The following is a 26,516-nucleotide window of genomic DNA, read 5'->3' as shown; positions in this document are numbered from 1 at the left end:
AACGTTTCAGATGTATACTCGCCACCTCTATCAGATCGAAAGATTTTAATCTTTTTCTCAAGTTGATTTTCCACCTCAACTTTATATTTAAGAAAACAATCAAAAGCCTTAGATTTGTATGAGATGAGATACACATATCCATGTCGCAAGTAATCGTCAATAAAATTGACAAAGTATTAACATTCATTTCTGGCATGTACATCAAAGAGTCCATAGATATCTGAATGGATTATCTCTAGTGTGCCCTTAGACCTAGCTGCTTTAGGAAATTGTTTCTTCGAAGTCTTCCCGAATACACAATGTTCAGAAAATGACAAATTAACTTTGGATAAGGAGTCTAACAGATCAGAATGTACTAGTCTTATTATACGATCCCTTCCGATGTGACCTAACCTCGGGTACCATTTGGTACCATTTTTTATATTCAGATACTACAGTTTCATTCGACATAACAAATAAAGCAAGAGGTGCATCATCAGTATCTACATCCAAAATAAATAAATCTAAAATTAAATATCCTCATGCAAAAATAAGGTTATTTAATCTCAAAGAAACTCTTGTCCCAGAAAATCGAATATCAAAACCATTATATTATCACAATCAATAAATTTTATGCAAAAAGTATACTGATCCAGTGATCCAATCCATCCAAACTTGGCATTATACTATCATAACCATCCAATTTCCACAACATAGATACAATAGAGGTTGCATCAATGAGTAATACTCCAATGCTCTTAAAAAGCTTAATATTATAATGCTTCTAGTTGCATTGGGTCATATGGATACACATCAGTTGGTATTGCCAAAAATCACGGTCTGATTTTGACAAAATCAGTTGGTATGGCCAAATTCTGCCTGTAACGACACACATCAGCTTTGATACCATTGATGGGAAGCACAGAAGTGTGAGCCCTCAAGATCTGACGGTCTACACGAGTTTTGAAACCCTTACAAAGCAGAAGATTAATGCTCCAACGACCCACCTATCTACTACTGGAGATGAATCTATTCACACCTCTGATCCTATGGTATAGATGGCCCCGGATCATGATCTATGGATTCCCAAGGACAAGCTAAAATGGACAGATTACTGCGCACAGTATAGCTCTCTGTATACTCTCGTTATTTCATATGATTGATGCTCTTTACGAGAGAAAAGCCCATCCTTTTTTATAAGAAAGGAAGGAGATGAGATGAGACCAGATTATCCAGTCTTCTCCCTATCTCCTTTCCAAAATCAAATTCAAAAATGGATTTGAAATCTCCATAGAAAGGAAAAGGCCAGAAGAAGCCTAAACATACGAAACCCACTCACTAATGATTGCTCACAAGTGATCTCCACTGGCCTACATCCAACATGCATTAGCAAGTGTAAATGTGTCATTAGTTCCACATGCAGCATGTGTATATCTCAATTGAGTATGCAGGTGTCTACGATAACAAATATAAGAAGGAACCAAACATTTTTAGAAACAGGGAAAGCCCCTTCAAAAGTTAAAAATAAAATAATAAACTGTCTTTTTCTTTTTTCTCTGTTAAGTCCATATAAGTGCAGTATATGAAAATTGCATTAACAAAAACAGCACAAAGCTTGTTAGGAGCTAAACTTTTTATCGCGGCCAAACAAACCCTAAAAGCATACCGCCCGTCCGGTTAACCTAAGGTCTGCAAGGTCATTTTCATGATATATCTCATGTTTTGTAAATGACCTTGAAGCATAAAATATGTGAAGGAAGCATGAATCACGTATTTCAAGGTCATTTTCATGATATATTAATATCACACATATATGCATGAGGAAGCAGATTGGGTCCTGCTCTGCCTGGACAACAATCCATCTAGGTAGGGTTCTATGGGGCCTATCGTGATGTATGGGTTTTATCCACGCTGTCCATCTATTTTTCCTGATCATTTTACAATATGAACTCAAAAAATGAAGCAGATCCGAAGTTCAAGTGGACCACGCAGTGGGGATTGAACGCCTACCATTTAAAACTTATTGGGAACCACAAAAGATTTTGGATCAAAATGATATTTGTGTTTTCCCTTTGTCCAGGTCTCTAATACCTTATGAACAGGTTGGATGGAAAATAAATATCACAGTGGCCCTGAGAAGGTTTCAATGGTGAGGGTCATGATCACAATGACTTCCGGTGGTGTGGTCCACTTAAGCTTTGGATCTACTTCATTCTAGGCTTATACCATATGGCATCCATAAATAAAACCCATACATTACGGTGGGCCGTAGAGAGTCTCTGCCTGGATAGATTATGGTCCAGCTGGAGGCGGGACGCAATCTGATGGGTGAATAGGCTGGATTCAGGCTTTCCCGTGCCTGTTTTGGCCCATTAAGACCTAATAAGGTGGAACTCAAACCTAAGTTTTTCATTTTATATATTAGATTATTATGGCCATTGAATTTGATATTGCATCCAAACATACACTTAGAGAACTGAGTCTGTTTCCTTCTAAATTTAGAACAGGTTAGTTCTTCACGGGGAAAACCGGATGAACCACTCGTTGGGTGGGCCACACCTGTATCAGTCATATCCATTGACGAACCACTCGCTGGGTGGGCCACACCTGTATCAGTCATACCATTGGTTATCCATTGACGAACCACTCGCTGGGTGGGCCACACCTGTATCAGTCATACCATTGGTTATCCATTGATCTAATGTAGCCTGATTTTCGTATAAGACGAATAATCATGGTGGGAAAGAAAATGGCTGGAACAGAACTGATACAGCGCCTGTCTTGTTATTTATTGTCTTTCATGCATCTTGTCAATTGTTGCTTTGCTAAATAGTGATTTAGGGTCGCTGCACTTTAGATTAGGGAAGAGGATTTGCAGGAGGGGAATTTGATGGTACGAGTGGGTATGGCACATGCAATGTACAGAATAGCAAGATGAGAGAGAGAGCTACAGTCTGTAAAAGGGAGTATTTAATACTCTAACAAAGTGTGAGAGTCAATACTCAGGTATTTTGAAATTGTACATGTAGTATTTAATACGTGCATGTAGTATTTATGGCTCAATCAAACTGCTCAAGGTATGGGAATTACAATGGATAAGTTATTTTTTAAAATTGGGATTTGATTTATATTTTTTATTTTGGTTTAATAAGCATTTATTAGTTGAATTTAGATTATTCACTGTTTTCATTTAGCCATTTATCAAATATCTACAAATGAGGTAGTTAGGAAATCAAATGAATTTATATTTTTAATGAAAATTCATCTAAATCTAAACCCTCAGTTTGCATGGTTTAATTTCAATTTGTATTCTTCCTCATGCATAACATAGTGATAAATCTCATTCCGGGCAATTTCTTAGCATTGAAATTTCTTAGGAGATTTTCAAATTTTGAAGTTTTTCTCAGGATATCATGGGAAAAATCTCACCAAAATTATAATATTAAAAAACTATATATATATATATATATATATAAAACCTTTTAAAAGCTGCCAATATTTTGAAAATCTCGCCCAATTTCATCTAATCATGACTTCTCATGATTGTACTGCAGTTGGCTGAACAATTCTACTCTATGACCGTTGGATTTTTTATTTTTTATTTTTTATTTTTATTTTTATTTTCACTTTTAATCGTCCAATAAACATCTACCAATCCAACAGTAGAATAATTTGATAAAAAAGCATACAATTGATTCGTGATATATTTAAACACGGACCCATATTTTGGACAGTTTATCATGAATTACTTGTATGCTTAGTTTGCAATTTCTAAGTTTTTCTCATCATATGATCATCACAGTTTAGTTTGTTTGAGGTCCGTGTTCACTGATCTGGAAGGTCGGTTGATGGGCCCCACCATGGATTGGTGATGCCCAGAAGTCTCTAAGATTGGACGATCCAAGCTGATCCAATCTTTGGCCTTTAGAAGAGCATGTGGATGGTTGCTGTATTTTCTTGACAGTATTTCCAAACATCTTATCAATGAGATTTCTAGGGCTTGGTCCATCCAGTGTGAGATCCATCAGATAAACGGTCAAGATGGCTACCCCATGGGCCACACCTCTACAAGCCAAAACTGGAATACTAGGTTGAAGGATCATATTTTGAATTGTTTGTTGACACCAACAAAGTAGTGGAAAGCTCTGAAATGACTTTAATATTGAACCTAGAATAGTTCTGATTCGAGTCTCTTTCGAAAGATCTTTTGTCTCATGCTTGCCTGCTCCAGTCATAAATCCCAAAGTCCTTTGGCTGAATTAGTAAAAGTAGAGCTCATGATCAGGTGATCCAAAGCATCAATCTTGTGGGCCAGAACTGATAGCCAGATAGCCAGGGTTGTGGGACTTTTTAACGATCAACCAATGATAGCCAGGGTTGTCAATGTGCTGACCCGACATCGGATTCTTGATAAGCAACTTAGATATTAGCCTTTAGCAATGAATGCCCAGGACTAAAAAGAAAAAGAAAGGAAAAAGTCTCATCATTCTTTTATATGCTGAGGTTGTATGGATTCAGACAATATTCTAGAAATGAATTCAATTTCAATAGAAGTTGGTCACTATTTGCATATTACCTTTAGCATTGAATGCCCAGGACTAAAAAGAAAAAGAAGGAAAATTTTCTCATCATTCTTTTATATGCTGAGGTTGTATGGATTCAGACAATATTCTAGAAATGAATTCAATTTCAATAGAAGTCGAGTTTGTCACTATTTGTGTAGAAGGAAATGATAGCAGAATTCAAGAAATGAATTCAATTTCCATAGAAGTCTAGTTTGTCACTGTTTGTGTAAAAGGAAATGATAGCAGAATCTGATTCCATTTCCAAGTTTTTATGAAACATGGATATCCATTTCTCCCAAAAGAACATATTAAATGTCAATATACAATGTCATGGGAGAGCTCCCGCCCTTTGGTTATTGATCTTTTAACATTTATAAGGCAAACAATACCCCAAAGCAAACAAAAAAAATTTCCATGTCCACATTTTTCATTCTCCTCATCCAAACAGGCATATCAAGACAACTAAATCGCCAAACAATACAGGATCTCTCCTAACTAACGTTAATAAGAATATACAGTACACAAAAGATAAATTGTACAGTTTGGTTTTGCTTATGGCTAACAAGAGCCCTGCTAATCTAATGGGCGTGAGAAAAAGGGGCAACAAATGCTTTGATCTATCACATAGGCAGTTGATCAAAGTACCTGGCTTACATGAACTGATCAGAGTACATGCGTGCGTATGATTAGCATCTTCCAGGCGGAAATGAGAAACACTGCCAAAGTGCGTGTGTATAATTTACAAAGACTCACTCAATCTCCTCAATTAGACCCTTGCCTTTACATTCTTCCTTTCCCACAATTTTCACAGGCTCCAACACTGCAACAGAAGCCCTTTCCGCTCCTACAATTGCAGACAGTGATGACCATTCTTCTGCTGGTTGCTCATGAACCCAACACATCAGAAAGTACACTTTCCGATCAGCGAGCCTAAGCTTACTCATTTCACCCTTCTTCGCCTTCCTCCTCTCGGACTTGAGCTCTCTCTCTCCAGCTTGTAACAGCCTCTGTAATTCACATAATGCACAAATTAAAGCAGCTCCACCTAGAGAAAGCAGGGTTATGACATCGTCAATCAGGCCCCATCCAAACTGCAACCCTCCTGCATGTCTGTAAGTCGGAGAGCATGTGCGCTCCATGCAGCAGGCCAGAGCCTCCGCCACAGTTTCCGGCTTGCCATCTTGACCCAAGACAGATGAAATGTCGAGCGCGACCATTGCTGCACCTAAGGGGTCAGATTGCCAATCTCCATTATAGAGACGGAGGGTAAAGCAGTAGCTGAATAGAACATCAACCAAGTGGACAGTTAAAAGTGGTGACGGTTCTGACCGAATCAACTCGCTGACACGTGACAATGGAGTTGTGGGCCCAGGTGGGATTTCACTCAGATGCCCTTCTGTGCTAACTTGTTGTGAGATGTCCATTTGTTGCTCGTTGTCAGCTGATCGCACGAGCTGAGTTCCTTCTTGACTGAGAGAGATTGTTCTTGCAGAAGGCATCAACCACCACGGATTCCATGGCTCTATCAGTTTGCTTAGCTCCCCAGATGCCACTGCTCTTTGGAACTGCTTCATTTCCTCTGGAGACAGGTCCTCCAAATTGACTTGATTTCCTGAGGTGGAACAACGAAGTGAGTCAGATGGGATTTTGGCACAGCTGATGGAAGAAGAATGATTACTGCGAAACTGTGAAACTAAAGATGAACAGATATCCAACCTTCTCTTGGCTTCAAAAGTATCATGGAATCTGTAAACCTATTCAATTTGGGGAGTTTGCTAATTCTACACTCCTATCCAAGGAAGCACTTGTGTATCATGGAGATGTCCTGGCACAAAGAACCAGGCAGGTCCCTCAGGTGGGCCACACTGCATGAAACAGACGGACAGCTACAAAAAAATTGGCCAAGTTGTAAATAGCTGTCCATTTGTCCCTTATGTTGTGGACTGTTTGGATTCTTTGGCGAGGCACAGACAAGGTGTTCCCATCTGATGACTGACTTGGACCTCACACAAGTTTGCCATGTCAGCATGCATGGCGGCATGTGGAGGGGCACAATCTGCATGTGTGTAGAATAGAAAACCTCTCTAAACATTTCCTTCAATCATATCTCAACTGTTTGCCCACTGAGATATTTGAACTGTTTATTAGAAGAAAAAAAATCCATCTAGTCAACTTTCATAATCCTTTCAGGATGAATTAATGAATGGCAGCATTCAAGAATTCTATACAGTTTTTATGCACAAAGAAGTAAAGAAATGCAACATACCAGATAAAACTTTTTGAATAGTCTCCTCTGACAGCATGATATCTGCAAAGAGAACGATCTAGTTCAAGGGCCACAAAGAGACAATGATTTAGTATTTCTATCTGAATGCAGGGAGCATGCATGCTTAGAAAAAGTGAAGAGTTTCAAGCAATGCACATTTTAGCAAAGTCGCAGTTTCACACATCATAACTTTCTAATGGACACAGGAGAATAACACTTTGAAATATATAAACGGATTCTTGATCTAAGTTTCACACACCATAAATTTCTAAAGGACACATGAGAATAACACTTTGAAATATATAAACAGATTCTTGAATAGATCACTGGGAAGAAAAACACGAACGGGTAAGGTGCAAAAATAAACTTCCCTGGAAATGATAAAAACAACCAAGCATCAAAGAAATAATGTCTTGAATTTTTTTTTTGAAAGATGACGAATTTTATTAAGAACAAAAGAAAAAAGGAAATACAACAGTGGGGGAAGCAGGGAAAGTGACCCAATACTACCCAAGAAAATTTAGATTACAATCTTTTAGATTGGAGACACAGGCTGCCCATTCAACAATCAACAGTCTGGCCCTTTGGCATATGAATCCCACTAGTTTACTAACATTGTTAAAGGACCTCGCATTTCTTTCTTCCCAAACTGCTCACCATATTGTGAGTAAAGCGATTCTCCAAAGGACTGTTTTTTCTTTCCTTAGAGAAACCCCATTCCAAGAGGTTAAAAGGTGACCCACCGAATCCAGTGTGGCCCACATTAATTGGAAGCGACCCAACACATCAAACCCAATCGGGCCTAAGAAAACGCAATAAGCATACAAGTGGTCCAGTGTCTCCTCATCATGCATACATAATAAACATGTTTCGTATCCGTTACAATATAGTCATGACCGTTATACGATACGGGGGTGAAATGGGGCAGTTGGTTTTTTGGGATTGTATTGGCTATTATGGGGCATAATGACCATTACCCTCATAATGGTAAAAAAGCGACCACATTTTTTTCTCTTTAAATCCATTCTCCTCATTTTTCCACTTTAACTATTCCAAAAACTTTTCTATATTATTTTATAGCAAATTTCGACCACTTTTACTATACTTTTTGGGATTAAGACCGTAGAGTGATTTGGGCGAATACAAGCTCTGAGAGCTTCTTTTTTTTTCAAAAAATTCAAAAAAGTAGTATTTATACCTTTAAAAATAATAATAAAATAAAATTTCTAGTTCTAATGCTCTGTTGTGTGATGTGTAAATATTAGAGACACATAACCATGTTCATAAATTCACCAGAAAACTAGATACAACACTCTCACCAAAGAGTGGACGGTTACGTTACCATAAACATATTCAAAATAAATAAATAAAAAATGAATACACATTTGAAATATTTACATTATTCCAGATTTTCTAAATATTTTTCCAATTTTTTTTGGAGAAAAAAATTTCAACTGTTATAAGAGTTGTAATGGTCGTTACACTCTCGTATCGGCCATTACGGCTGATACTTGTATTGGTAACGGTGGTGATCATTATGGCCACCATTGCCAATACAGAATACCTAGTACACAATATGCAAACATTTGAAAGCACCATAGATCTCTTCCAAAGATTATCTATTGTTACTTCGTTGGGACTTTCTTCCTTCCCACCAACCAACCAAAAGCCGCTATTTTTGGAGGAACATGATAGTGTCAAACAAAACTCATATTCTCCATATCCCTTTAGAGCCCAACTCCCCCCTCACAAGGGAATAAAAAGATTTGATAAAGAAAGATCCCAATAAATCTTCCACACCATCTTATTCTGCTCGGAAGAAATCGGATCATATAAATGAACACATTCAAGAAGGGCGGCATAATCAATCACTTCCTCATCACGAAGATAGCATCTACAAGGAGGCTCCCAAACAACCGCCCCTCCAATATGGGAGAAGCTAGGATCGGGGGCCAATTGATAAATACTAGGGAAATCGTCTTTTAGATAGGATGCTCCTAACCAATTGTCTTCCCAAAACATTATTTTTTCACCGTTACCTACTAAGAATCCCACACCTTCTAGGAAGGACAATTTTACGCAATGAACACCTTTCCATAAAGCTGATGCCTTATAAATAACCGAGTCTCGGGTCCACCAATTCCCTCTCGAGGAGGAGCCGTATTTGCTTTTGATAACCCTTCTCCAAAGGCCCCCCTCTTCCTCCCCAAACCTCCAAAGCCATTTCCCGAGCAATGCTATGTTCATGTATTTTAAATCTTTAATACATGCTCCCCCTTCCTCATACATTTTATAGACTTCATCCCAACTCACTAGATGGAATTTTTTTTTTTTTCATCCGCTCCTTTCCACATGAAGTCGCTACTCAACTTCATCCCAACTCACTCGATGAAATAATGTCTTCAATGGAAAGCCTTTTACAATCAAAATCCCAGGCTGAAATGGCCGTTATGGCTTCTTCTTCTCTGTCTCTCTCTTCTTCTTTTTTCCCTTTCTGAAAAAAAAAAACATACTTCACTACATAACGGGCTGTTACAACCCTATAATGTGTGTACTGTACATGAACATTTTGGACTCCCTTGTTTCAGATTCATATCACCTATATACAGTAATATAAAGTAATAGAAGTGACCTTTGTCCAGAATTCCAGGTTTTTCTAAATCTTATCTAGAGTTTTAAATAGCGTGTGGCGGATAGCGTGATGTTTGGCCCTCTACAATGTGTAGCGCAAGCTACATCGCTTGTAGCGTAAGCTACACAATCCTTAATATATTTTTTTATTAAAATAATAGAAAATATGATAAAATTTACAAAATGGATGATTTCTATGAGTTCTTAACTACGAATCTGGATCATCAACCACTTATTTCCATGCAACATCTCTCTCTCTCTCTCTCTCTCTCTAGACATTTCTAAGTGTGTCATCTTTTTCTTTTTTTTTTTCATGTATTGAAACATCACAAATTCATGATATAGACAACAATTTGAATGGTCCGGATTGATCCAAGTGCTTTATCCACAATATGGACCACAATTTGGATGGTCCATATTAGTTTAATGTAGTGCCACGTGTCATAGGTATAAGTTACCACCATTTTAAAATAGATGTTAAACTAATATAGAAAAAATACTTAAAAATGAGATTTCAGGTAGCTTACGCTATCTACACTACATGCATTGTAGCTTACACTACATACCCTATAGCTTATGCTACCAGGGAGTTACACTATTTACGTATGCTACATAGCGTTTTCGCTATGCTAGAGCGCTACTGAAAACACTGATCTTATCATGTTTGCATCTTAATCAACATTCTTACCTGTGCCATGGTAAGAAAACTTAGTAGTGCTTCACATCTATTTTTAATTACAAAACCTAATAATTTGGGGAACATTTACAGACTTGAAGAGAATACCTTCCCTTTGATCATCAATGGTCTTCAGACGTCAAACCGCACCAACAGCCTGCATCTTGGCATTTGTGGGGCATGTCTCTACGATCTATAGTTTTATACTCTATGCGGTAAAACGCTCATTTCTTTCTGTTTCTGAAATGATGAGATTTGCATGACCATCTACTGTGTCTCATATACTAGCATAGTATTTCTTAGATCCGCTCCACTGACAGGTTGCATCCCTATTTGTGCAAGCCATCCTTCCTCCTTGTAACAACGCTTTAGGCACAAGCACGAAGTACTCTTCTCGCTTTGCTGTAGTGTGTGATGGGCTCCTATAACTGCAAGTGTTCTTCACAAGAATTTGTGTTGATCATTATTAATTATATTTTAAATTATCATAGTTCCCAGCACGATGCTCAAACAACAGCTGTCTACTGACTCTACCTTAGCCAAAACATTAAGGGCCTGTTTGATTTTCGAGTGAAATGGTAAATGCAGCGTAAAAAAGTAATAATTACTCCCCCCTACGTTTACAACTTACCTGATTTGACTACTTACTTTTTGACACAAAAACCAAGAATATTACAAAATATCTGTGGGTCCCACTGTGATGCATTTCGCTTATCTACACCGTTCATGCATTATTCCAGTTGAATTCATAGTATGAGTAAAAAATTGAGGCATATCCAATACTCAATTAGATCACGTCATACAAAAAAGGGAATCAAATACTTATCGTTAAAAACTTTGTAGGGCCACTGTTTCTTTTGGCGTGGGCCACTTGAGTGTTGGATCTGCTTCATTTTTTGTCTCATGCTCGAAAATATTGTAATAAAACAGACTAACGGAATGGATATATCATTCGCATTACCTTGCAGTTCAAAAATTAAAATTACATCTTTTAAACCAATTTCCCAGGCACAAATTCTCATGAATTTTCAAACGCAGTGAAATTGTAATAATTACTATTTCCCAGGTATTTTCCATTTCTTTGAAAAACAAACAGGCCCTAAGAATTTAAGAGCAGACAAGCATTTTGATTGGCGTCAGTATTTCATCTTGTTATGGTGATCATAACCATTGATTTAGTGACCCGTTTTCCGGCAAATAATTGAATTGTGTTTGGATGTACAAGTAAATTGAATTGTGAACAATCAGTTAAATCAAGAGGAAATGACAGGAAATAATGACATTTCCTTGTATTCATAACAAGGAAGCGGCCCTCAAATTGCAATTTTGTACCATGCAAATCCAACTTAAAAATAACACAAGGGCTGGTCTGGCAGCGTGGATTTTAAATACCGTGGAATCCACTGGATTTTGCAACATATGGAATTGAGTGGAATTTGCAAATCAGCTTTGAGGTGGGAACACAAAAAAAAAAAACTGAAAGAAGGCTCTTTTGGGAGATTTTGATTCCTCTAAAATCCAAATCTTCGAAAATCCTTGCTACCAAATGACCCAAAAATGAAATCCCCAAAAAATCCTCTTAGCCCATGCTGCCAAACAAGCCTTGACTGCAATTTGGAGTGCATACCCACACTCTGAATGCTAAGCAAAGACACCATGATTTGATCATTTCCTCGATCTTTTTATTTTCAAATGGTAACTAAACTTTTATTGGAAAGGATGAGCCAAAGGTTCTACCAAAAAAGCAAAGTGGATAAAGAAAGGTTATCCAACAAAAAGAGGCAAATCAGACACCCACAGAAAGGCGAAAAAGGCCCCACTATAATTACAAAAAGCTTTTAGAGCCAACACCGATAAAATACCCAATTTTGAGTTCTATCAAAAACCTCATCCCCACTCTCTTAAGACAAATAATTGGAATTCTGTTTGGCAATGCATCGTTAAGAAGGTGCATGTCACCGTTCCTCTTCTGCAATGCCTCGCGTTTTCTGCTTGATTATGTACAGAGAGAGACTGAAACAATAAGATATAGCAGGTAAGTATTAATTCAGCAAACCATTCTTTGTTTACTATAGTTTCAGCCTGCTGACATATAAAAGCTTTTTATTAACAATATGATGTTAAAGTTGGACCAGGAAAAATAAATCACATGAAAGGAAAAACAGTACAAGTCTCTAGGATTTATCACTGCTTGCTTCTAGATTTATCTATAAAAGGTAAGAAAAGAACAATAAAATAAACAAGTACTTCCAATAACTTACCATCTTCATCAATGCAATCCATGTCTTCTTCTGAGTGGAATCGTTTGAGAATGTCTAGCATTTTACGTTTTGTTTCATCTTCAGGTTGCATCTGACGCAGCTCTTCTACAACATTTTCTCTTGTGAAAGATTCTGTGCAGCGAAGACTATGCCTCTGTAGTAAAGAACCAAATAAGTATGTATACCACATGCCAAGCATAACTGTGCAACAGATTTTTTTTATTTTTTTTCTAGATATATTTGAAAACTCCCCCATAAAGGTGGATTTATTTTTTTTTTCCTTGAAGGCCATACGGGTGGATAGTCGACTAAAACTTTATCCACATGCAGAGTAAAATTGATGGTATGGAATAATAATATAGGGAGGCAACAAAATAAGGAGATGATTTTGAGGGTCCCACCCTACAGCACCAATCGAAAGGCCTCCAGAATTGGGTGTCTCCCTATATCATTTTGTTACATAATCCAGCATGGGAACCGCAGAGAAGTGACATTCTGCCTACAACAAAATGAAGTGGGGAAATTTGGGGAAGATTTAGAACCTATCCATCATGACCATCATATGTGACTGTATTAAAAGAAAATGTTAAAAATGTACTTATATTCAATATGAACTAAAATATTCTAAAAAGAAAACAAGAAGTCTCTGATTAAAATGTTTCTGATGATAATCCAAGCATAATAACAGTCACCGGCAACATACATCATCACATTTAGCAACATGAAATCATAACAAACAGCAATTCACAACTCTCTTGAAATGCCTCCAAATAGATTTACCAACCTACCTTGTAGCATTGAAGGGAACAATATCTACAGTTGCATCTTGGGCAAGTATACTGTGAAAATTGCTTTTGGCATCTGCAAGAAATATAATAAAACAAATAAATAGATCAATGTTCCCAGTGACAACATGTACAGGGGAAAAAAGTCTATAGATTTATGGCACCAAATGACCAAAAACAGAGGAAAGACTAATCTGAATATCTTATTTCACAGACAGTGCCTGCCTATTGAAATGCATGACAACTGAAATTATGTGGATCCTGAAATTGAATAACCAAATTACATCATGGAAAGGTAAACTACCAGGGGTTGAACCCTGGATCACTCACACACACTATACTGTCTCTACCAGCTCATCTAATGAGCAGGAGATGTCATGGGTAAACAGTGAACATACCTGATGAAACAAAAGTAACTAACAAAAGATCTAAAAATGTAAAGTATTCAGTGAAGCTGATACTCCCATTTCTTCTTCTTCTTTTTTAATGAAAACCTTAAAATATTATTACAACAAAACAGAAAGACACACACACACATGACATTTTAAGGAAACCTTAAAATGTTATTACAACAAAACAGAAAGACAGACACAGACACAGACAGACAGACAGACAGATGCACGTACAAACACAATTAAACAAGTCAATAGAGAGTCTGATTAAAAGTGCGTATGAAGAGCAACAATGCCTTCTAATATTGTTTAAAACAAAGCAAGCATCTTCAGTGAGCCAGTTAGAGAGCCTAATTAAAAGTGGTGTGTGAAGAGCAACAATGCATTCTAATATTGTTTAAAACAAAGCTAGCATCTTCAGTGAGTGAGTTCATCAACTATGATATTGGATACTTAGACATTAAGACCTTGTCATAGATGCTACTAACTTTACCAAGAACACCTCAGTTCTAGCACAACACGTAGAAGCTAATCTTTTAGGGCGTGTTTGGATTCACGTTTTGGTTGTATTGTATTGTATCCGGTACTGTTCACGTATACATTGGGCGATATTCAGAATACATTCAGCGGAGACGTGCCACTAACCAATGTTTGGATAGGACATATTACTCTAGCATGTATACAATTTCATGTCAGATCAATGTTTGGAAACGATCAGATAAGGGCCACACGATGTATATATGTGCGTGTAGTAGGGCTCACTCACTGTTCCATTGAATGATCTGAGCCGTTCATTCACTTCAGAGGGTGGGCATTACCCTTGCCTAGGTGTCCTTTTGTTTTTATGCAAACTATTGTAGAATCTCAACCGTTAAACATGAAATGGACGGCGAAGTAAACACCCTCATGGGCCACGCTGATTTCACTCCAAAAGCACTCCCTTCCGGATGGTTTTTCGTCCTAAATCCAATGGACAAAGTGAATTTTCCAAGAAGCTTCAATAAGTGGGCCACCAAACTTCACAGAGTCGACTCGCGAAACAGAGGTTCCGTCTTTTCGTTGTGGGCCACCAAACTTCACAGAGTCGACTCGCGAAACAGAGGTTCCGTCTTTTCGTTGTGGGCCACCATCATGCAATGAAAGGTGGATCTGAACCATTCATCAGGTAGAGGGAGAAAAACCCATCAAAAACATGTTGACCTTTCATGGCCATGTACTTCCTCATGATCGCTACAATGATCAAAAGAAGACCGTTCGGCTGTTGTTTCAGCTTGATTGTCTCAGTGGGCCACATAATCGGATGATCAAAGTTTACCATTCATGGTTTAAATCTCGAGAGGAAGATGATGGACGGTATGGATTTGTCAAAAGACGGCCATACTGGGCATTACCAGAAACACAATGAAAGAAGAAAATGCTTTCTTCTTGTTTATGTCTGACTGAACGTCTGGCCGGTTGCATGGTACAATCCCATCGATGATGCAAAGTGGTTCTCGGGCGTATTCGTGGGCGTTAAATGCGTCGCCCGCCGTTCGTTTCCAAACGAGGGACATGTCCCATCAACCCCACTAATACGATACTATACACTTGAAACCGTGAATCCAAACACGCCCTTAATGTATTATTTTCAAGGGCATTTATGTCTTTCTACCTCTGAGAAACGCAAATCAGAATGTATTAAGGGAGAATTAAAAAATAGGAGCAAAAGGAACTCAAGTTCCCCCAAAAAACAAGAGAAAAGTGAAATCATACCAAGCATACCAAAATGCAAGATTCATTACATTCACTATTGTAGGACCTAGCATTCACATATCACTGGAAACGGGATTCCCTACAAGTTCCCAGTTGGCTTAGGCATTGGACAATGTACATGAAATGGTAGAGAAAGATGAGATGGGACTTTCTATTTTAGATGATGTCCTTTCCTTAACTTGATAAAGACCGACCGCAATTAGTTGGGAGAAGGAATAGATGATGAAGAAAAAACTCTTATTAAGAACTCCAGGGGCAAATAATACACCAGCCCATGGCAAGCACCCATGCCTACATTACAAAGGGACCTTTCCTCAGACCAAATATCATTGTGTGACATGAAGAGTATAAAAAAAAAAAAAAAAAAAGTCACATATGAAAAAGTAATATACATCTACAAAAATATCAATTACAAGTCAGAAATAGGTAAAAAGCCAACAATCTATATCATGCTCTACTAGAAATACGTATATGAAGGCATATTTGTGAGTTATGTGCTCCCATTGTGGGTCCCGAGCCTGGATAAAGGAGGAGGGTTGCATCAAGTTGGCAGACAGTGTCAAACTTTGGCCAAAGCTTTTTTCTTGTAAATCATGGAATTTGAACTCACCATTTATATGCTTATTCTCTGATTTATCAAACAAAAACTAATGGAACTTCCTGTAGATTGTGTTGTCTTCTCAAACTCACATTCACTTGTATCCATTTGACAAGCATAAGAAAATGCACATTTAATAAGGAATTCAAAACTCTACTTAGGCGCCATTTGATAAATTGAAAAATAAGCTCTGAAAATTAATATAAGTGAATTATAATTTTGAAATAAATTTAGGGAATTTTAGTCAAAAGTGAAAAGATATTTTAATGCCCCACCACTTTTGGGATTCAGCCTTCAGCATTAAGTGACGAGAGGGGAGCTGGAAAAAAAAAAAAAAAGAACCATATTTTCAGTGAAAATTAATTTAAGCGCTTAATAAGTTAGATTTGCCAAACACTCTGAATAAGTGAAAGTCACTGAAAATATCAAATTTCAGTGAAAATAAGCTGCCGTTTGATAAATTGAAAAAATAAGCTCCGAAATCTTAAAATGCTGCTGAAAACAAAGTACTGAATTGTAATTTTGAAGTAATTTTAGGGATATTTTAGTCAAAAGTGAAAATAAATTTTAATTCACACCCCCACCTGCAACTTTTTCCTTTCAGATTTTTTTAATTTTTTTAATTTTTTAATTTTTTAATTTTAATAAATTCACCACAACTTTCAAAATTAAGTGAAGGGAGGGGAGCTGAAAAAAGACTCATATTTTCAGTGAAAATTAATTTAAGCACTTAATAATCTATCTTTTCCGAACAATCTGAATCATACAAGTGAAGAAAACAAGTTTGATCAAACAGCACCTAAGTTTTATAAAACAGCCCCTTAGACATGCATCTAATAAGTACTCATCAGGGGTACACAGGTCAAAACGAAGCATACAATGCCTTGGTTCCCTATGCCTCACCTACCATCATTGAACTTCTATTTCCTCCATTTCATACCTAGGAGACCTTGAAATCACAGCTATGCAAGCAGTTGAAGAGAAGCTCATTTCACTCAAGAAGAAGATATACAAGCATTCTCCCACTTCAAATGCAGACATAGTTGTACTGTAGAGTGTTGGCATCAGAACAATGCAACTACAAGAGTGTGTTTGATGCACTATGGAATTGAATTGCAAGGGTTAGTCTAACAAAGAGGAAATCACAAAATTATGATATCCTTCCTAAAAAAGTTGTAATGAGGGTTTGGTCTCCAAATTGCAGTTACATTACTTTCAAGTTGGACTGGAAAGAGGCATAGCTGCAGTCTGAGGGCTCCTCCACCATTAATCTAGTTGGTTTCGCTTAATTGAATTGAATGCTCGCAATTCAATTCATTTGTGCATTCAAATGCAAGTTCAAGAAATTGAGACCTGTTGCAATCTTAGATTCCTCAAGTGCTCAAGTGGGAAAGCTAATGAATTCGTTCAGTCAGGGAAAAGTAATACAATTGCATTGCATGCTTAGAAATGAATTCGTTCAGTCAGGGAATAGTAATACAATTTCATTGCATGCTTAGATGGTCAAACGCGTTCTTAATCCAGTTACCTTCTCCGAAACCCAATTTTCCAGGAACAGCAAGGATGACAATGGCAATAGCAGGATTTTAAGTGGAATACAAGTGATGAAGCACGAATAACTTGGAGCGCATTTGGATGTCCAATTGAATTGAATTACAATAATCCAAATTACCATCACTGGAGTTTCAGTCCATCTTGAAATACAGAGAAATGTAATTAGGGGTGTGGGTGTCATGAGGAATCGCAAGTGCACAGTTTTCTGATGAGCAGAATCCCATACATGTGGGACCATGGTCTGGTGATCCAACCATCGATTCAACAGGATTGCATTTGGATCACCAAACGGCATTATGATGGGACCCTCTGTGGATGGGGAAGGCCCCTGAAATCTCCCACCTTGGAAGACCCCAACCCTTTGAGATTTTTGCCCGCTTTTGTCTGTTGAATGCAGCCTTTCACCGAATTGCTCTCTTAAACATACTTTCCGACCGAAACTCCAAGGTGATTGAAGGGTTGGAATCTTCAAATCTTGAAGTAAAGTTTTAAGTCATCCTACATCCATGATGGGACCCGTCAAATCGACGGTTTGGATCACCGAATCAAGGCCTCATATATACGGGATCCTACATAATCAAGCTGTACATTTTTGCCAATGAGCAAGGCTCAATAATTCCTTTGGTTATCAATAGGAATAAAAATGGTGAATCGAATGAATTGCGATTCAGTTGGTTTGAGCATCCAAACGCACCCATGGAATGGTTTTCATCAGCTTTTTGAGTTCTAAAGAACTAAACAAAGTGCGAAAGCATACGGCTATGATTTGCAAGATTCGATGGAGCACTTACACGCGACAGATTATACGGTTTTCGTTCGTCGCGGCGAACGAAGGGTTTTCTGACGTCTTCACTCTCTCCACCATTGTCGTCGGCACTGATTTCTGCAAAGAAGGAGAACCTTTTAAATCTTCACCTAGAAAGAGAGAAGTAATGATACTCTGGCAGTACATGGTCATCCATATACATGCATGTGGCCAATGTACACGGGATGCAAGAATCAAAACCTAAGCATTCAAGTTTTAGGATTTACTGTAGTTGGGTGGTAGTTAAAAGATGGAACTCTAAGGAAAAAATCTAAGCTTCTGTTTGCGTGGTCATCAATTGGACGGTAAGTGTGAAAACAGCAGCAGTCCACATTTATCAATCAAAATTCATCAATCAAAGGCTAAGTTTTCGTGATAAAGACCTCAAAAATAGTGTTTCTCACGATATGGACGGCTTGGATTGTGGAATTATGTACCACATAGGAGGTTGCAATGTGAATGTGTACGGATTGGTAGATCGAATAGCGTATCAAATACCTTCTGACATTTTAACGCTTCGTAGGTTCCAGAGAAAATAACCACTGTAGACAAAACCTTTTACCCAGCGGTTTTTATGAAGGGATACAAACTTAAGTTACCAACTTAGACTAGCACGTGCGGACAGTGAATTTGAGGACGAAACTACCCCTCCTTTTCGCTGCTGCGTCTTTTCCTCTCCCTCCCTTCCCTCGTTCCATTTTTGAAAAAAGGACGAAAACTCCTGCACTACATCTGCTGCTTGCATCGCACCACGCTCTAGCTGGATCCCGCGCTCTAGCTTGGACGAAACTACCCTGCTTGCTCGTTTTTCTGAAAATGACCCCTCCACGCACGAAAGTACGCACTACAGGTATAATGCAGTACATTTACCTAAACGGTGTAAATTTTTTGTGGGCCATTGAACTGCTAGATGAAGCTCGAATCTTGGTTTTCGGTTCATTCATGCAAGAATCATCCTATGAACATGATGGATTACAAGTAAAACATCTTTGTGGGGGCATAACAAAGTTTCTACGGTGGAACCACTGTTTCCTGTGGTGTGATCTACTTGATATTTCGATATGCCACCATTTTGGGCTGAAACCCTTACTTTAGATGGAAAAACGGACGAACGTCGTGGATAGTCCACATACATTCAAGGCGGGCCCAACTCAGTTTTTCTAATTTTTAGAAATTTTATTATTATTATTATTTTTTTCCTTTTTATTGGGTTAGCTCGTTAGTACATACCCATGGCAGTACACACACTCTATGTTAGCCACCCCCGCTAGGGATCGATACCAAGACCTCGAGTGTTGACACGAGGTATCTCCACTCAGTCTGCCAATTGAGTTATGGATCTGGGTGTGCCCAACTCAGTTAACACTGCACTATAAGTGCGTACTGAGCAAACTATAAATCCAAATTGTGAGAGGTTTTGGTCCATTTGACCTACTTCTGGGTTCACGATTGATAAAATTTCCCAAGCAATTCTTAAATTTGACGGAGATATCATAAAAATATGATGGGGAACTTCCATGGATTCATATAATGTAACAGAAAATTTTATGAATTGCTCGGTCAATTTCATTAATTGCGCGGTCAAATTCACCGAAGAGAATTTCATGTAAATCTCGGTCAATTTCATTAACTGCTCGGTCAAATTCACTAGAGAAATTTAGGACTGTGGACCCCACCTTTTATCTAGCTGTTTTTATGAAACAATGCAAACTTTACTTTGCAAACTAGACCTTCACGTGTGGAGACCGAATTCCAGGACGAAAATACCCCTCCTTTTCACTGCTGCTTTTCCTCTCCGTTTCAACTGTTTGCTTTTCCTCTCCCTTTCTACTGTTGCTTCATTGCCATTGCTTTCACCCCATTTCCTCACCCATTAGAAAGATTTTAAAAAAAAAAAAAACTCTTTTTGTGGGCCCCCCTTATCAACATTTCGTCTTCTTTTGAAAATGGTCGGTCCAGTGAAGAAAGCATGCACCACAGGTATATTTTAAACTCAGTTGGGCCCGCATTGAATGTATGTAGTATAGGAAACGGATTGGCTACTCCCCCTGACACTAGCCCTGTGGTTGGTGGTCGGTGCTCTGTGGGCCCCACCATGATGTACGTGGCTGGTGGTCGGTGCTCTGTGGGCCCCACCATGATATACGTGGCTAGTGGTCGGTGCTCTGTGGGTCCCACCATGATGTACGTGGCTGGTGGTCGGTGCTCTATGGTCCCCACCGTGATGTATGCATTTCATCCATTCCGTTCATCCATTTTTAAAGTTTATTCCAAGGCTTTATCCTAAAAATAAGAGGGATATAAATCTTAGATGTACCACAATATAGGAAAACAATAGTGATTGGATATTCATCATTTAAATCCTCTTGAGGCCCACTATACTGTTTATCTGAAATCCAATCTGTTTATTACGTCATAAAGACCCAGATGAAGGGTAAAAACAAAGATCATCTTGATCTAATACTTTTATGGCCACCAAAAAGTTTTTAATGGTCGATGTTCATTAAACACTGTTTCTTGTAATGTGGTCCAATTGAGATCAGGATATACCTCATTACCAGTCTTAAGATTGGAGATCTTACTGTACTAAAGATTTCTTGCACTATGAGTACATTAAGAGACAAATATTTCGAAGAATATCCAGTATTAAAGAAGCACCTAATGGATGTGTTTGAAGATTAGTTGATACCAATAAGCATGAGGATGTCGTGAAGGTTGCCCTACTTCTAGTTGTAGAGTACTTTCTTAGGAGAACTGAACCGAAAACCAGGTGCAACATGAATTATATTCACCTAGTAGACTCGCTAGATGATTCTATATGTATCCCTGGGGTAGTTTAGGATACAATACAATGTCACAAGGAATTAAATCTGTCATTACCGCATCAAGTTCCCCTCGGTATACTGTGTATGGTTGTGTCCTTCCTCTACAAGTAAGAACACCTTTTATTTTCTATATGTTTTCCCTCTATAGTCAATTTTGAATTTTTAATCTAGTGCAATTTCATTCCAACAGATATGGGCAGTAGAGATATTACCGCCCCTACAAGAGTATGTTGTTTCATATGTTCCCCATCAAATTCCACGCTTCATTCAATATTGAGGCTAGAAGGGTTAGAGGTATAAGAGAATACATGTTATTTTCGAGAGTAGAGCTATAAGTTTATATATATATCTCTTCCATTTACTTTCCTTAACTTAATTATACGCTTTTATATTTAACATTACTCTTTGTTCTTTTGCAGACATCAGTAGTAATGAAATTAGAACCAACGCTACGAGAATAGGAAATGAATGTCGTTCGCTCGGTGCGTGACAGTTTCCAAGTGAGATGTTATGAAAAATGAACTATATTTTATTTGTCATTGTTAAGTTATCCTTACTCTGACATATCCATCTATACATTTTGCAACTCACTAAGACCCAGGAAGATGATGAGGAGAATGAGAAGGGTAATGAGATTGATCATAAGGAGGATGACGAGTCAAATGATATGATAAAAAAGGCGTGGAGGGAGAGGGACCGAGGGTGGGTATTATGAAGAATGTTATTTTTATGGAGGAATTTCGTATTGAGAGGGAAGAGTTAAAGAAGGAGAGAGGAATTGAAGAAGGAGAGGGACGAATTGAGAAAAGAGAGGGAAGAGATAAGGAGGAAAGAAGCAATGTTTGATGAGAGGGAGACCTTACTGAAAGAGAAAGAACAATTGAAGAGGGAGAAGGATTTATTTTTTGAGGAGAAGGAAAAGTTAGCGAATGAGAGGGAGGAGTTTAATAAGTAGAAGGAAGGTAGTCGTATACAAAAGGGACGTTTTGTGATGGAGGAGGAGGGTGAGGAGTTGAGGAAGAGAGGGGAAGTAAATGATATTGACGATAAAGAACTTGGATATGGGGATCTGGATGTGCAATCGTATAGTAATGCCAAAGGTAATGTATTGAATGCATCCACTTCTCATCCCGTTTATGAAAGAAGAACCAAAAGGATACCGAAGTCGTCATATTACAAGATGTCTTCGTATTTGTCCCTGTCTGCATTCGATACAACCCATGGGGCGGTTCCCGAACCCAACCAAGTAGCCGCTTTTGCTACTTCTCCGATACCATTTCCTCTACATATGAATCCTTTCAGAGTATTATCCGCGCAGGAGGTGAAAGAGGCAGAGGACTAGTATGAAGGAAACAAGGACATGCTAGCATGGAAATGGTTCAGTACGATATGGATGAAGGATGCGTGGGTTGATAGTGAGGTAAGCATTACTAATTTATTCTCTATATGCATTGATTGACATATAATTAATTGTTATATTAATTTATGACTAAATCGCACTATCCTATTGATTAGGCTATCGACACATACATCGAGTTCCTTGAGAAAAGGCATAACGACCTTTTAATAGCATATCATCAAGATTGTAAGTTCTGTCCTACATATTTTACGGTAACTGTTTATTTCGTCAATCCTTAATCTGTTTGAAGATTTTATTTTCTTACATGTATTGAACTTTGATCATATTTGTAACAACAAAGCCTTGAGGGGTGTTTGCCAGTTTTGATCGCATACCGAGCCTCCAAATCGACATCAGAACGGGCCTCGCTAATAGGTCAGTTGACCATGGCCTACACAATTGCCAAGCAGCGAGATAAACCATACGCCAAAGCGATTTGGCGTTATGAACAGGTAATGCACTCGTCACATAACATCATCTCTTACTGTCATGTGTTCTATCATATTTTGATTAATATATTATTTTGTGAATCATGGACAGGTCTATGCGCCCATAAATCATGAAAACTCACATTGGTTTTTGCTGGTCATCTATCCTAGAGTAAGAGAAATTTTTGTTGTGGATAACTTATGCACAAATGTAATGCCGAAGTACAAGCAGCGGATGAAGAACATGACTGATTAATGTAGAACCTGTCACAGACACGTTCCTAGCATGGTTGAGCCAAAAGAAGATGGACCGTGAATTGACTATAACTTTTGATCCGGGTATCGTTACGGGGCGCACAACCTATCAATCTTTACTGAAATGGGCCATCCGAGGTGAACTGACCCACAAAGTGGGTCGCATCTGTCCGTTTCGTCAGAAAAGGCGCGCTTTCAGCTCAAAAATGAATTTTTAGGAAAATTTTACTATTTTTAGTAATTTCGATTTTTTAAATATTTTTAGAGTTTTAGATTTTCTTTCCTTTTAGAAATAACTTTTAGTTATACTAGGACTCTTCTAGAGAAAGTTTATTTGCAATTTTTATTTTTAGAAATTAGGCCTTAGAAGAGTTTTATTAGAATTAGGATTTTTATTAGAGTTAGAATTTTGCTATTTTTGGTAATTACGAATTTTAGTTTAATTTTTTCCTATATTAATGGTGTAAGGAGACACATTAGGGAATTATCAATTATTCATCAATCAATTTCGAATTTATTAGAATTTATTTCTATTTTCTGCTTTCTTTCCTCATGGATTCGAGAAGTCTCTGTGAAGAGTCCAGAGAAATTCCGTGGATTCGGAATAGTTATCCTCTTGAGGAAGACGGTGCTCGACCTCACGTCCTCCCCTGCGTCAGTTTGGTATCAAAGCGAGGTTTCTCCTCGGATTGATGGCTTCTAACGACGGGTCGGGCAACAATCCCATGGGCGGTGTTCCAGGGAATTTACCTTTAACGGCGGCAGCTTTCAAAACAGTACGGCGAGAGAATCAGCAAGCCATGCAAGGGCTGCAAGCTTCCATCGATCGCATGACGGATCATTTGGCGGAGGCCCTAGGGCAGCTCCGTGTTCATGGTGGTGATCCACCATCAACAATTGCTAGAATTCGTAATCATACTGATCGTAGGGCGACACTATCAGTGAACCACAGGATCGCTCCTGATAAAGTGGAATCTAGCGACATGATTTTACAGCATCTTAGACGAGGCATTGATCAGATGGATCGGATGGATCAAGAATTCGAGATGAAACTCGATCTTCCTAGTTTTAATGGTCAACTCTACTTTAAGGACTTCCTTGATTGGTTGCGTAAAATCGAATGTTTTTTCGACTACATGAACATAATGGAAGAAAAGAAAGTTAAACTCGTAGCCTACAAGTTGACGGGCAGAGCTTCAGATTGGTGGGAACAACTTCAACTCGAGCGAACGAGACGGATGAAGGCGCCAATTCGCATGTGGTCGCGGATGAAGAAGTTGTTGTGCATGCGATTCTTCCTTACCAATTACGATCAGGTATTATTCCAACAAAATCAAAATTATTGGCAAGATAACCAATCATTAAAGGGTTATGCAGAGAAATCCTATTATTTGTCGGCGAGAGGTGACCGGGTCAAAACGGAGTTGCGACAGACCACAGGATTCATCAGTGGCTAACATGTGACCCCTATGGAAACGGTGAACCAACTCAAGACTTCTAAAGTGGAGGGACAATCTCTCATGACTGAGCAGGCCTTTGTTAAACAATCTGAGGAAACGGGAGATATATATGCAATAGTGGAAGAGAAAAAATATGTAAAGCCTGTGAATATCCTAGAGGATTTGGAACCAGTATCGCAAGAGTTCAAGGGGGTTGTGCTCGATGAACTCCCTAATAAATTACCTCCCATACGAGATATGCAAAATCACGTTGATCTCGTCGCAGGGACAAGTCCGCTTAATTGCCCACATTATCAAAAAAAATATGAAATCTTGAAGACAGATATGAAGGAATTAATCAATATTAGTCAAGTCAAGGAAAGCATGAGTATATGTATCATGTCGGCTCAAAAGCTTAATGCCAAGTGCAAAAAAAAGTCTAATGAACATCGGCGTCAGAAGTTATCTCGGACTCATGTGCCAAGTCTCTTGCGTAACTCGAGGACGAGTTTTTTTCAAGTGGAGGGGTCTAATGTAGAACCTGTCACAGACATGTTCCTAGCATGGTTGAGCCAAAAGAAGCTGGACCGTGAATTGACTATAACTTTTGATCCGGGTATCGTTACGGGGCGCACAACCTATCAATCTTTACTGAAATGGGCCATCCGAGGTGAATCGACCCACAAAGTGGGTCACATCTGTCCGTTTCGTCAGAAAAGGCGCGCTTTCAGCTCAAAAATGAATTTTTAGGAAAATTTTACTATTTTTAGTAATTCCGATTTTTTAAATATTTTTAGAGTTTTAGATTTTCTTTCCTTTTAGAAATAACTTTTAGTTATACTAGGACTCTTCTAGAGAAAGTTTATTTGCAATTTTTATTTTTAGAAATTAGGCCTTAGAAGAGTTTTATTAGAATTAGGATTTTTATTAGAGTTAGAATTTTGCTATTTTTGGTAATTACGAATTTTAGTTTATTTTTTTCCTATATTAATGGTGTAAGGAGACACATTAGGGAATTATCAATTATTCATCAATCAATTTCGAATTTATTAGAATTTATTTCTATTTTCTGCTTTCTTTCCTCATGGATTCGAGAAGTCTCTGTGAGGAGTCCAGAGAAGTTCCGTGGATTCGGAATAGTTATCCTCTTGAGGAAGACGGTGCTCGACCTCACGTCCTCCTCTGCGTCAGTTTGGTATCAAAGCGAGGTTTCTCCTCGGATTGATGGCTTCTAACGACGGGTCGGGCAACAATCCCATGGGCAGTGCTTCAGGGAATTTACCTTTAACGGCGGCAACTTTCGAAGTAGCGCAACGAGAGAATCAGCAAGCCATGCAAGGGTTGCAGGCTTCCATCGATCGCATGGCGGATCGTTTGGCGGAGGCCCTAGGGCAACTCCGTGTTCATGGTGGTGATCCACCATCAACAATTACTAGATTTCGTAATCATATTGATCGTAAGGCGACGCTATCAGTGAATCACAGGATCACTCCTGATAAAGTGGGATCTAGCGACATGATTTTACAGCATCCTAGACGAGCCATTGATCAGATGGATCGGATGGACCAAGAATTCAAGATGAAAGTCGATCTTCCTAGTTTTAATGGTCAACTCTACTTCAAGGACTTCCTCGATTGGTTGCTTAAAGTCAAACGTTTCTTCGACTACATAAACATAATAGAAGAAAAGAAAGTTAAACTCGTGGCCTACAAGTTGACGGGCAGAGCTTTAGATTGGTGGGAGCAACTTCAACTCGAGCGAATAAGACGGATGAAGGCGCCAATCCGCATGTGGTCGCGGATGAAGAAGTTATTGTGCATGCGATTCTTCCCTACCAATTACGATCAGGTATTATTCCAACAAAATTAAAATTATTAACAAGATAACCAATCATTAAAGGGTTATG

At 38.4% G+C, this 26,516-nt stretch overlaps 1 protein-coding gene across 1 annotated transcript in view; it reads right to left on the bottom strand.

Moving 5' to 3' along the window:
- Positions 1–5,011: 5,011 nt before the first annotated feature.
- Positions 5,012–26,516, bottom strand: part of LOC131232941 (uncharacterized) — a 34,004-nt gene continuing 12,499 nt past the window's right edge. The window contains exons 2-6 of the mRNA XM_058229484.1: positions 18,251–18,342; positions 13,167–13,239; positions 12,379–12,532; positions 6,811–6,852; positions 5,012–6,156 (exon numbers count right to left, since the gene is read on the bottom strand). Of these exons, the coding sequence (XP_058085467.1) occupies positions 5,294–6,156; positions 6,811–6,852; positions 12,379–12,532; positions 13,167–13,239; positions 18,251–18,324 (1,206 nt within the window). The 5' untranslated portion in view covers positions 18,325–18,342 and the 3' untranslated portion in view covers positions 5,012–5,293. The remainder of the gene's footprint in view (positions 6,157–6,810; positions 6,853–12,378; positions 12,533–13,166; positions 13,240–18,250; positions 18,343–26,516) is intronic.

Source organism: Magnolia sinica, chromosome 18 (genome assembly GCF_029962835.1).
Source record: "Magnolia sinica isolate HGM2019 chromosome 18, MsV1, whole genome shotgun sequence".
NCBI classification, from domain to species: Eukaryota; Viridiplantae; Streptophyta; class Magnoliopsida; order Magnoliales; family Magnoliaceae; genus Magnolia; species Magnolia sinica.
This window is presented reverse-complemented; position numbering and strand designations above follow the sequence as displayed.